The sequence below is a fragment of the Pseudophryne corroboree genome, chromosome 3, assembly GCF_028390025.1.
Source record: "Pseudophryne corroboree isolate aPseCor3 chromosome 3, aPseCor3.hap2, whole genome shotgun sequence".
In the NCBI taxonomy this organism is placed as follows: Eukaryota; Metazoa; Chordata; class Amphibia; order Anura; family Myobatrachidae; genus Pseudophryne; species Pseudophryne corroboree.
Genome location: NC_086446.1, coordinates 31,611,691 through 31,625,397, shown reverse-complemented (window position 1 = coordinate 31,625,397; position 13,707 = coordinate 31,611,691). Strand labels below are relative to the sequence as shown.

Below are 13,707 nucleotides of genomic sequence, written 5' to 3'. Positions count from 1 at the left end.
AGGACTGGGTCCTGGTGACCACGGATGCCAGCCTTCGAGGCTGGGGGGCAGTCACACAGGGAAGAAACTTCCAAGGACTATGGTCAAGCCAGGAGACTTCCCTACACATAAATATTCTGGAACTAAGGGCCATTTACAATGCCCTAAGTCAGGCAAGACCCCTGCTTCAAAACCAGCCGGTGCTGATCCAGTCAGACAACATCACAGCGGTCGCCAATGTAAACCGACAGGGCGGCACAAGAAGCAGGATGGCAGAAGCCACAAGGATTCTCCGATGGGCGGAAAATCACGTGCTAGTGCTGTCCGGGAGTGGACAACTGGGAAGCAGACTTCCTCAGCAGGCACGACCTCCACCCGGGAGTGTGGGGACTTCATCCAGAAGTCTTCAAAATGATTGTAAACCGTTGGGAAAGGCCACAGGTGGACATGATGGCGTCCCGCCTCAACAAAAAGCTAAAAAGATATTGCGCCAGGTCAATGGACCCTCAGGCGATAGCTGTGGACGCTCTAGTAACACCGTGGGTGTACCAGTCAGTTTATGTGTTCCCTCCTCTTCCTCTCATACCCAAGGTACTGAGGATAATAAGAAGGAGAAGAGTAAGACCTATACTCATTGTTCCGGATTGGCCAAGAGCTTGGTACCCAGAACTTCAAGAAATGATCTCCCCATGGCCTCTGCCACTCAGACAGGACCTGCTGCAGCAAGGGCCCTGTCTGTTCCAAGACTTACCACGGCTGCGTTTGACGGCATGGCGGTTGAACACCGGATCCTAAAGGAAAAGGGAATTCCGGAGGAAGTCATTCCTACGCTGATTAAAGCTAGGAAGGATGTGACCGCAAAACATTATCACCGTATATGGCGAAAATATGTTGCTTGGTGTGAGGCCAGGAGGGCCCCAACGGAGGAATTTCAGCTGGGTCGATTCCTGCACTTCCTACAGTCAGGGGTGACTATGGGCTTAAAATTGGGTTCCATTAGGGTCCAGATTTCGGCTCTGTCGATTTTATTTCAAAAAGAACTGGCTTCACTGCCTGAAGTTCAGACTTTTGTTAAAGGAGTGCTGCATATTCAGCCCCCTTTTGTGCCTCCAGTGGCACCTTGGGATCTCAACGTGGTGTTGGATTTCCTAAAGTCGCATTGGTTTGAGCCACTTAAAACCGCGGAGCTAAAATATCTCACGTGGAAAGTGGACATGCTGTTGGCCTTGGCGTCGGCCAGGCGTGTATCAGAATTGGCGGCCTTGTCATGTAAAAGCCCTTATCTGATTTTTCATATGGATAGGGCGGAATTGAGGACTCGTTCCCAATTCCTTCCTAAGGTGGTATCAGCTTTTCATTTGAACCAACCTATTGTGGTGCCTGCCGCTACTAGGGACTTGGAGGATTCCACGTTGCTGGACGTAGTCCGGGCCCTGAAAATTTATGTTTCCAGGACAGCTAGAGTCAGGAAAACTGCCGCATCCTAAATCGGTAAAAGCCCATTCCACAAGGAAGGTGGGTACTTCTTGGGCGGCTGCCCGAGGGGTCTCGGCTTTACAACTTTGCCGAGCTGCTACTTGGTCGGGTTCAAACACATTTGCTAAATTCTACAAGTTTGATACCCTGGCTGAGGAGGACCTGGAGTTTGCTCATTCGGTGCTGCAGAGTCATCCGCACTCTCCCGCCCGTTTGGGAGCTTTGGTATAATCCCCATGGTCCTTACGGAGTTCCCAGCATCCACTAGGACGTCAGAGAAAATAAGAATTTACTCACCGGTAATTCTATTTCTCGTAGTCCGTAGTGGATGCAGGGCGCCCAACCCAAGTGCGGATTGTCTGCAATACTTGTATATAGTTATTGCCTAACTAAAGGGTTATTGTTGAGCCATCTGTTCGAGAGGCTCAGTTGTTGTTCATACTGTTAACTGGGTATAGTATCACGAGTTGTACGGTGTGATTGGTGTGGCTGGTATGAGTCTTACCCGGGATTTCAAATCCTTTCCTTATTGTGTCAGCTCTTCCGGGCACAGTTTCCTAACTGAGGTCTGGAGGAGGGGCATAGAGGGAGGAGCCAGTGCACATCAGGTAGTCCTAATTCTTTCTAAGTTTTGCCCAGTCTCCTTCGGAGCCCGCTATTCCCCATGGTCCTTACGGAGTTCCAAGCATCCACTACGGACTACAAGAAATAGAATTACTGGTGAGTAAATTCTTATTTTATTACTCACCTGTGGTGATATCTGTAGGGATTTCCTCCTCCTTACACTGCTGATCACCTCTCACATACGTCTCTTCTCCCTCTGTATCTTCTGCCTTCATATCAGTCACATACGTCTCTTCTTCTCCCTCTGTATCTTCTATTTTCATATCAGTCACATACGTCTCTTTTTCCTCTATATCTTCTGCCTTCATATCAGTCACATACGTCTCTTCTTCTCCCTCTGTATTTTCTGCTTTCATATCAGTCACATACGTCTCTTCTTCTCCCTCTATATCTTCTACCTTTATACAAGTTATACAATCTCCCTAATTAAAACACAAAACATTAAAATAAAACTACTAATATCTAATGTCACTGAGATAAGTAGTAGAAAATCACTATATAAGACACACAGAGATGCATCTCATATGGTGACAGTCATTTTGGAATATTGGTGAGACCCTAAATCCCACCTACCTGATCCTCCTGTGGGATCCTGTGTTTCTCTTCTGTACAATCCTGGGAATACAGAGGATGGGGACATCTCTCTGGGGTATCTCTGTTACTGGGTCCATCTGTAGGAGACACACAGTGACTGAGTACAGTGTATACATGTGATTATCAGATGATGTGCATATAGGGGCCTCCATACCTGCTCTCCCCTGTACAATACATGACAGTCTCCTCTTACTCAGCGATGTGAGGGGCCGGAGAGTCTCCATCATCACGTCCTTGTACAGACCCTTGTGATCCTCTATATTTCCCCCCCCACCTGCATGGAGAGATAGACAGTGACATCCTGACACCTTATAGGAACCAGACACATACAGTGATACAGTCATCACCCAGACACGTCCCCTGGTGTTACTGTATAATGTCCCATTCGCAGCAGTCACCTCTCCAGTCATCACCCAGACACGTCCCCTGGTGGTACTGTATAATGTCCCATTCCCAGCAGTCACCTCTCCAGTCATCACCCAGACACATCCACTGGTGTTACTGTATAATGACCCATTCCTAGCAGTCAGCTCTCCAGTCATCACCCAGACACATCCCCTGGTGTTACTGTATAATGTCCCATTCCCAGCAGTCACCTCTCCAGCCATCACCCAGACACGTCCCCTGGTGTTACTGTATAATGTCCCATTCCCAGCAGTCACCTCTCCGGTCAGCAGCTGAATGATCTTGTTGGTGAGTTCCAGGATCTTCTGGTCACTGTGCCTCTCATGTGTCAGTGAGTGAGGTGGAGGCACCGGGATGGGGCTCTGGGTCCTGCTCAGTCCACCTGACACACGGGGGACGGCTGCTGGGTGTCTCACACTCACTGGATGTCTTCTTAACTACTGTGTAATTCTGTGTATTGGGGAAGACATTAACAAATAGCTAAAATTATCTATACCTATAATTGTGCATAACATACAAGAGTTACTTCTCCTATTCTATCTGTAACCATTCCTAATATACAAAAGTATGGAGAGTATGGAGCAGCTCGCCTGCTTTTTTCATTTTAATGGGAGACAAAATATGTAGTTATGGTAGACTTACCGTCGAACACTGCGGACAAGGCCGGATGATGAAGTTCGGCCCACCTTAACGTGCGACTTACCTCCTTCATTGCCTTTTGGCTGCGAATTCCTCCCTGATCATTGAGGTACGCTACTGCCTTTGCACTGTCCGAGTGAATCTGCACCGGTTTTCCTAGAAGAATGTCCTTTGCCTGAATAAGTGCTATATATATGGCCCGAAGTTCCAATATATTTATTGGCAAGCAACTTCTTCCTGATACTGCTCCCCATCCCTGAAGACTGGCATCCTTTGTCAGAATATCCCACTCTGAGATCTAAAAGGGTCGCCCTTTGTCCAGATGGGATGTCTGTAGCCACCAGGCTAATGACCTCCGTACTTACAGAGGAGGGACCATAATCTGAGTTTTTATTGTCTGATGTAACCCATTAAATCTGGAAAGAATCAGAAGTTGAAGGGGCCTTGAGTGGAATTGAGCATATTCCACCATGTCGAATGTTGACACCATAGATTCCATCACTCACATTGCTGTATGAATGGATACTTATTGATTGTGTAGTAGCTCCTGAATCCTTGTGGATATTTTGTCCAGTGGTAGAAAAACTCTGAAGCCTGGAATCCAATACAGCCCCCAGGTGCGTGATGCGTTGTGATGGAACCAGGGATGACCGCCTAATTTATGAGCAGCCGTGGCTTTGTAAACAGGCTATTGTCAATTGCAGATGGCCCTGGAGAGTTTCCTGGGAATGAGCCAGGATTAACAGGTCGTCCAGGTATGGAAAATTCTTATCTCCTAATGACGGAGATAAGCCGCCGTCGCCACCACCATTTTGGTGATAACTCTGGGAGCTGTAGCCAGTCTACATGGTAGGGCCTGAAACTAAAAGTGTTGCTGGAGGGATGGCAAACCTGAGATAGCACTGATGGGACGGTGTTATAGGTACACGCAGGTAAGCATGCTGGATATCTAGGGATACCATAAAATCCCCCGTTCCATGGCCAAGATAATGGAATGTAAAGTCTCCATATGAAAACAAGGCACCCATATGTATTTGTTCAGAGCTTTGAGATTGAGAATGACCCATTCAGTTTCTATACTAGAAACAGGTTGGAATAGAAACCTTCTCCTTGCTGAACAGGAGGGACTGGTACTATCACCCCTGATTGTAGCATTTTCTGAACTGCCTCCTGTAAAGCCCTGCCCATCGTTTCCACAGAAGACGAGCTGGTACAAAAAAATCTTTGCGGGTGGTGTTTCTTGAGGCAAACGCATAACCGTGAGATACCGCTTCTTGCACCCAAGCATCTGTTGTAGACTGCTGCCAGGTCTGTGCAAACTGAAGAAGTCGGCCTTCCACCCTGGGGTCCCCCAGGTGGAGGCCCGCACCATCAGGCTGATGGCTTATCTTCTGACTTGGAAGCCGGCCCTCTAGTAGCCCAATACTTTTTAGTCTTACCAGACTTGTCAGACTGTTTGCCGAAAAAGCTGGAAATCTAGGACTGCATTTGTGTGTGGAAGGAAACTTCACTTTCTTGGAGTCTGCTTCTAACTCCAAAATACTGTTTAATTTTTTAGCAAAAAGAATATCTCCAGTAAAAGGCAAAGACTCCAGAACCTTCTTGGATTCTGAGTCAGCCTTCCATGTACGTAGCCAAACCGCTCTGTGAGCTGCTATTGCTGAGGCTGATGGCTCAGAGGCAATTGTACCCTTATTCAAGGCTGCCTCTTCCATAAATGTAGCTGCCTGTTTGATATGTGCAATATGGGATTTTTGCTCTCTAGATGCCATTGAAAGTGCATCAGCCCAGGCTGCCACTGCTTTTGCCATCCAAGCAAAGAAAAACCATCTATTTTCCTATCCGTGACGTCATTTAATGATGTTGAAGGCAGAGGTAAAGTAGATTTTTGCACCAATCGGATGACATGCGTATCTAATTTGGGAGCCACCTTCCTTTTTAAACAGTCCCCAGCAGAAGAGGATAATGGGAATTCCATTTCCTTGGAATTCTAAACTCCTTACTAAGTGTAACCCAAGCCTCTTGCATAATTTCTGTCAGCTGTTCTGACCCAGGAAACTCAGTCCTAACTATTTTCGGATGTTTAAACACAGGTGCCCTAGATTTTAACTAAGGCTCTTCTGCCTCCTCTAAGGATAGAATGGCTTTCATAGCACTAATGAGCTCGGGAATGTCCACTGAGCTGGGGCTTTCCTCTTTGTCTCTGTATGCAGACCCAGAGTGCCATGAGTTCTCATCCTCCAATGAGTCCTCATCTGAAACATGTGTAGATTGTGAAGATGTTGTTTCATGTCTAAGTGATTTACTTACCACCAGCCTTTCAGCCTGTTTCTGTTGAGAGGCTGCTGACTCCTGTACTGGATGTGATAACCCCCAGGTGGACTGTTGCACGTAAGGGTTAATGGGGTAACCAATCCCTGGTATAGGAGCTGGCATTATCCGCCCAGCTATACTGGATAATGTCTGTGCAAAAGTAGCCCATGGGGGTTCGACTTGAACCTGTGCCTGCCTCGGATTACGCAAGAGGCTTTGGTGAAAGCTAAAACAATTTGCACATAATCCATTTGAACCAGATCCTGAGAGGTTAACCCAGCTTTGCAAGACAAACATGAAATGAGTGTTGGTGCTGCTGTGGAGAGTGTATCCTCCTCACCCTTGCCTCTCTTAGACATGATAAATAATTCACACACCTTTACAGTGTTAACTACATAAATTGTGACTGCAATCACTTTAAAATTTGTTAGTGACTTTGCACCAGCATTGAGGATCGGAATACAGAGAAAACGGACAGAAAATAGTAAAGTCAGCAATCACACTACCAATCCGTCACAGGTTATACATTAGTATAGTAAGCAATATGAACAATAAGCAATACAACAGATACATTTCAAGTATGTAGGAGAAACATATTACTGCATTACCTTATATAGGAGTTAAAACATATTCAGTCGCACAGCGAAAGAAAACAGCAGCAATAGTTTACAGACTCATATGCATCAGGCACTTATCCAACTATTCGTACTCAAAAGGTAAGTAGAGACTTAATGCTGTATTACCCATGCTCAGTAGAGTGGGATACAGGGAGACTTCACCCCACTTCCAGGATCGATCAATATGTTAGTGAACGCTGAGTGGATCCAGGCGCTATTAGTGTACACAATCGCCCCATGAACCTAGAGTGAACACAGACGTCCAAGTGAACACCGACGCACCAGTCATACAGCTGCCTATGCTGCTACTGGGTCCTTTTAGATGCATAGCGTCTCAGACGGAAGCGGGAACTCAGTTCATGGCGGGAAACCCGAAGGAAACTGGTCATGAACCGGAGGGAGGGGTAACGAAGGGAGCGTCTCACTCCCCACTGCTGACATCAACCCTAGGGATCGCGGCCTCATACTACCCCTGGAGCCTATGATCCATGATCCTTGAGCCCTAGCGCTGGTGTACCCGAGTTGGCAGCTGCGTCAGTGACTGTTTGGTAGTCTCCATCCCAAAACAGTACGGCTGTGTCTCGCGTTTCCCTTACTAAGCGGAACCGATGCCTTACCTTCTCCCCGTGCTTCGGCCACAGCCTGGTAACGTCTGCTGGACTTGCTAGTATATCCTACACAGACGCCCGCCGAAACAGCACTGTACATTTGGGTAAGCGTTTTCACAACCCGGCGGAGAGTTGATGGAGCGACTCTTTCTAAAGGTGCGTCTTAGACTTTTTAGAAAAATACAAATAATGAAAAGCTTATGGCTGCCAAAAAAATCAGCAGCCCAATAGACCATGGTCCGGCTCCTGCCGCACCAAACAAAAAACAATTGCCTGAGCCAGGAGGCGGGTATATAGGAGACTGTCCCGTTGCATCCTGGGAGTCTAAAAAGCTTTGGATTGTTGGTGCCATTCCGCTGTCGCTACCCAATATCCAAGGGTATATCCTGTGGATACCATTGTGGACCCTGCAGGAGAAATATTATAATATATCTTTGTTGTGTGTGTGTGTGTATATGTGTGTGTGTGTGTATATATATATATATATATATATATATACACATATACATATACATATACATACACATATATACATATACACATACACACACACACGTCAGTCCGTCACTCCCAGTAAACATAGCATAAAGACAGCGGTGCCCGCTGTATCCACTGAACCCCCTAAGGGGTTAAATGAAACTCTGATATTGTCATACTTTTGATAGACTTGTGGCATTTTTAGTGCAATATTTTTGTATAAAATGTTTTCATATATTGTTTTGCATAATATATGAGTTGCAAGTCTGTATATAAGTATACTGTTATGCGGGACTAAGTGAGATGGTGTAATGATTGTAGATGTAAGCATTTATTATTCCCTCGGCGTCTGTTGTTATGGTGATGGGCTGTTTCACTCCGGCGCTGGGTCGCGTGGGATGATGTCATTGACTAAGGACACCGAATGGGCGCACAATCCCGGAACTCGGTGTGGTCACCACAGGGTGTATGGTATAAAGGTAAGAATCTGTGTACTATTTGTTATATCCTGACGATAGTGTAAAATAGGATTTTAATAACCTACCGGTAAATCCTTTTCTCTTAGGCCGTAGAGGATGCTGGGGTCCATTTTAGTACCATGGGGTACAGAAGGTTCCACAAATACAGGTTTGGTTTCCACAAATACACAATCCAGTCTCTCTGGATCCAAAGAAAATTAATAGTTTATTTACAATCCACTATTCAGAACATCTAAAACAACTCTCCGGTTTGCAGGCAGCAATAGGCAATCACAGTTCGGTTATAAACTTTTAGATCTCACCGGACCTCCTGGACACCAGCGTCTTGCCATATAGGTACTTCCCCTCTATCTTGTGTTTGCTACCAGATGCTCTTTGCAGTCACGGGGGAACCTGTCGTCCCCCGGTTTCTCTAGAAAAGCACCATCATGAACATTATGTTCATGCATATATAAAAAGGAAAAATATGTATCTATAAATACCCTGAGTAGAGGTGTTATTTTATGCACAATATGCCCGTTCAAATTAGAGAGGAGGCTAAAAGGGAGTGGATGTACGTTTGGGAATAGAAATTGTAGAATCAGGTGCATAAATAATATGATGAAGCCATTAAGGATATAAAGTATATAATATAAATAAAATTGGTTAAAGTGTGTGTAGTGGAAAACAAATCTTCGAAGGAAAAGTCGCTGTTTGTATAGTTTATATATAGAATATCTTTTTAACGGAGATATGTCTTAAATTTGCCCGGGAACATGGATAAAATGCACTGGAATCTGTATTATTTTATGTGTAATTAGGCCACCGGATCTCCAGGATATTGTATAAATAATGACCGGACCGAAATCACTTATGCCTTGACAAAGACCCGTTCGGAGGGTAGAAACGCGTCGGCGGCTAAGAGTGATTTCGGTCATTGTTTTTTTACAGAGGAAGGAGCTGGGAGCAGGAGCCGTGGTGATATAGCTAATCACAGTGGTTAACACGGTTACGTCAGGGCGGAGCTCGGTGGGACGACAGGTTCCCCCGTGACTGCAAAGAGCATCTGGTAGCAAACACAAGATAGAGGGGAAGTACCTATACGGCAAGACGCTGGTGTCCAGGAGGTCCGGTGAGATCTAAAAGTTTATAACCGAACTGTGATTGCCTATTGCTGCCTGCAAACCGGAGAGTTGTTTTAGATGTTCTGAATAGTGGATTGTAAATAAACTTTTAATTTTCTTTGGATCCGGAGAGACTGGATTGTGTATTTGTGGAAACCAAACCTAAAGTGTCTGGTGATTGTAAGCATTTTTTTACGGGAGTCTTTTTCTCGAGGACAGTGTGGATTTTTTAATATCTGGAAATTTATATACGAAATAAGAAGTACCAGACCTGCTATAATAAGACTTGTTCCCATGGAAAGTTCCCTGGTGTTATAATGTGGAGCTGTTTGTAACTGCGCTGTGAAAACTTCCAACGGTTTTTTCTGTGTGGAGTTTATGTTTACTGATTAGCTGATCAGTTTCCTTTGGAACGCACAGCTGAATCGTTAAGAGCGCTTAGTTTAAGATCTTTTTTTAGAGTACAATAATGGAATCAGCCATATCGCAGAGCCTCGTAGGCCGCTGCCCTCTTCCCCAGCAGGCGGATGCATTGATGAACTGACATGCATGCTGGTTTTAAAACTTGTTTGACCATCTGCTGGATCTCCAGAGACTTCTCCACCGGTAGGAATACTTTCTGTACCTCGGTGTCCAGTATCATTCCAAGAAATGATAACCTCATCGTCGGTTCCAAGTGTGATTTTGGAAGGTTTATGATCCAACCGTGCTGTTGAAGGATCGTCAGGGATAGTGCAATGTTCTGCACTAACTTCTCCCTCGACCTCGCCTTTATGAGGAGATCGTCCAGGTAAGGAATTAAGTTGACTCCTTTCTTGCGAAGGAGGACCATCATCTCCGCCATCACCTTGGTGAACACCCTCGGAGCCGTGGAGAGCCCGAAAGGTAATGTTTGGAACTGGTAGTGGCAGTCTTACACCGCAAACCTCAGGTATGCTTGATGCGGAGGGTAGATGGGAACATGCAAATAAACATCTTTGATGTCCACTGACACCAGAAATTCCTTTTCTTCCAAGCTGGAGATCACCGCTCTTAGGGATTCCATCTTGAATTTGAACCTTTTCAAAAACAGATTCAGAGACTTCAGGTTTAGAATCGGTCCGACCGAGCCATCCACCTTCGGTACTACAAAGAGGCTGGAATAAAAACCTTTTCCCTGTTGTAACACGGGAACTAAGGAAATTACCTCGTCTTGACATAATTTTTGTATTGCGTTCAGCACTTTTGTCCTGTTTTGGACAGAAACTGGCAAGGCTGATTTGAAAAATCGGCATAGGGGAAGATCTTGAAATTCCAACTTGTAACCCTGGGAAATTATCTGTAATACCCAAGGATCCAGATCTGAGCGAACCCAGATCCGGCTGAAATTGAGTAACCGTGCCCCAACCCGATCGTACTCCCGCAGGGGAGCCCCAGCGTCATGCTGTGGTTTTAGCAGAAGCAGCTGTTGACTTCTGCTCCTGCGAGCCTGATGGTGTTGTATGTTTTCTACCTCTACCTCGCCCTCTTCCTGCAAAGACGCGGGTACCTTTTGCCTTTTTGTACCTGTTGGGCCGAAAGGACTGCATGGTACGAGAATGATCCTCTTTCTTAGGGGGGACAGCTGCGGAAGGCAAAAATGCAGACTTGCCTGATGTAGTCGTGGAAATCATGGCATCCGGTTTATCACCAAAGAAGGCCTCACCATTGTAGGGGAGCACCTCAATATTCCTTTTTGATTCTGCATCAGCATTCCATTGGCGAATCCATAATGCCCTGCGGCCTGAAATCGCCATAGCTGAGGCTCTTGAACCCAGCAAACCAATATCCTTCATAGCCGCAACAAAGTAACCTGCAGCTTCTTTGATATGGCTGAGAAATAGGACAATGTCATCCTTATCAACCATGTCTATATTAATTATTAAGTTGTCTGCCCACTTTTCCACAGCGTTACCCACCCACGCACAAGCAATGGTGGGTCTGAGTAACGTACCGTTAGCGGTATATATGGACTTTAAGGTCGTCTCTAACTTATCGTCACAGGTTCCTTTAATGAAGCTGACCCTGGGGCAGGCAAAACTATTTTCCTAGACAACCTAGAAACTGAGGTGCCTACCATTGGGGGTGTCTCCCATTTGTGCCTGTCTTCCTCAGGGAAAGGGTACGCTACACGTATCCTTCTGGGAATAGGAAATTTCCTTTCAGGTTTAGACCAGGTTTCCTCAAAGAATGCATTAAGATCCTTTGACGGAGGAAAAGTCACCACCTGCTTCTTATTTAATTTAAAATAATCCTTTTCCTCAGGTTCAGGTGTTGTATCTGTAAACTCTAACACCTCTTTTATAGCGACTAACATACATTGAATGCTTTTGGCTAATTTGGGGTCTACCCCTCTCAAATCCGCAGTCGACTTCCGTGTCGGAATCTGTGTCTGTGTCCCTTTGCATTATCTGGGCCAGAGACCTTTTCTGGGAACTGGATGGGACCCGAGTGGATGACATGGAGGGATCAGCAAACAGTGCATCCTCCACAGACTGTCTCCAATATATAGTCCAATGTATAGTTGTTCAGATATATAATATGGATATATTACTCTGCAACTTTCTCACCCACTCTGGCTCTTTCTGAAAGGGAAGAGCCACCATATCACCCTCTTGTGCATCTAAAATGGGTTCCTCCGGGGAAGACCCCCCCCCCCCACCCAGATGTCTGACACGTTACACGCGTGTACACACACACACACAGACCCCTATCACACAGGAGAGCTATCAGGGACAGACACACACCGATGTCTGTCAGAGAAACACAAAGGGATTTGCCAGTTCACACACTGCGCCCTATATGAATGTGCAATACACAATGTTAGCGCATAAACCAATCTGAGGTCCACAGACCTACTAACTATTAGCACACCTTCCCCCCCTATATCACCCTGGTACTTGTGTCAGCTGTGTCTCGAGGAGAAAACTGCGTCTGGATCCTCACAGTGGCCTTCTGCAGGAGAAAATGGCGTGCAGTGAGTGAACTGTGTCATCTGAGGAAAAGCTCCACCCCCTTGCAATGGCGCGATTCTGACTCAGAATGGGAATCTTTATCCTGGCCCCGGGGGGCAGCACGTCCTCAGGGACCGGGGATGTGCTTTATATTTGCCAGCGAGAGTAAGGTATTACATGCCGCTCAGAGTGCTCCCACCACGCGCTCTGCACCCGCTTGCTGAGAGACATGGCGCGCAGCGTCCCTGCCGCTGCGCTGGTACCTGAAATGCCGCCATCAATGACCAGAGGACCCTCTCTGCAGGACTCCGGTAATATACTCACCAGCCTTCTGACTTCTGGCTCTGTCAGGGGGCGGCGGCAGTGCTGTGGGAGTGAACGCTGGCCATGCTTAAGCGGTGTTCAGTACCCTCTGGAGCTAATGGTGTCCTGTCAGCGGAAGCAGAACCATAAACTAATTGAGAAGTTGGTTCCTACTTCCCCCCCTAAGTCCCACGAAGCAGGGAAGCTGTTGCCAGCAGCTTCCCTGTAAAATAAAAAACCTAACAAAGTAATTTTCAGCAAAGCTCTGTAGAGCTTCACTAGAGTGCGTCCAGTCTCCTGGGCACATTTTCTAAACTGAGGTCTGGAGGAGGGGCATAGAAGGAGGAGCCAGTTCACGCTGTTAAAAAGTCTTAAAGTGCCGAAGGCTCCTGGGGAACAGTCTATACCCCATGGTACTAAAATGGACACCAGCATCCTCTAGGACGTAAGAGAAATAACACTAAAATGCTGACATAACCCTGCTGTCTTGAGTTGTGTTTTTGCTGAGTGCCGCACCTTCTGGACTTATATAGATATCTATGGATTACATATGTAATCCCACCAGGCGGGATGACGCAGAATGCCAACAGCGGGGCGAGCGTTAGGAGTCCCCTTGCGGACGTGGTGGTGGAATAGACCTGATTTCCGGCTGTCGGGATTTCGGCGTCGGTATCCTGACCGCTGGGATCCCGACAGCCGGCAAATTGAACGGATTCCATATATACATACCTCCCAACATGACCCTCTCCAGGAGGGACACAATGCTCTGCTTCTTGACTTTTCTCTTAATTTGTGATTGCCAGCACCTGTGTTGAACAGGTTAATGGATTAGAAAGGAGTCTCAGCACAGGTGATGGCAATGATAAATTAAGAGGGAAGTCCAGGAGCAGAGCATTGTGTCCCTCCTGGAGAGGGTCATGTTGGGAGGTATGTATATATAGTAAGAAATGGAGAGAGAGAGAGAGAGAGAGAGAGAGAGAGAGAGAGAGAGAGAGAGAGAGAGAGAGAGAGAGAGAGAGAGAGAGAGAGAGAGAGAGAGAGATACACAGATATGTCATAGCTACAGTATACTCCACCTGTATAATAACAGGACACCACCGGCTGCTCCCCCTGTATAA

General features: G+C 46.3%; 1 protein-coding gene across 1 annotated transcript in view; it reads right to left on the bottom strand.

Annotated features, from left to right (window-relative positions):
- The window catches only part of LOC135057106 (uncharacterized), a 100,510-nt gene that overhangs the window by 80,352 nt on the left and 6,451 nt on the right, over positions 1-13,707 (bottom strand). Inside the window, exons 2-5 of the mRNA XM_063963007.1 lie at positions 3,336-3,528; positions 2,828-2,947; positions 2,653-2,750; positions 2,204-2,501 (exon numbers count right to left, since the gene is read on the bottom strand). Coding sequence (XP_063819077.1) covers positions 2,204-2,501; positions 2,653-2,750; positions 2,828-2,900 — 469 coding nt within the window. The 5' untranslated portion in view covers positions 2,901-2,947; positions 3,336-3,528. The remainder of the gene's footprint in view (positions 1-2,203; positions 2,502-2,652; positions 2,751-2,827; positions 2,948-3,335; positions 3,529-13,707) is intronic.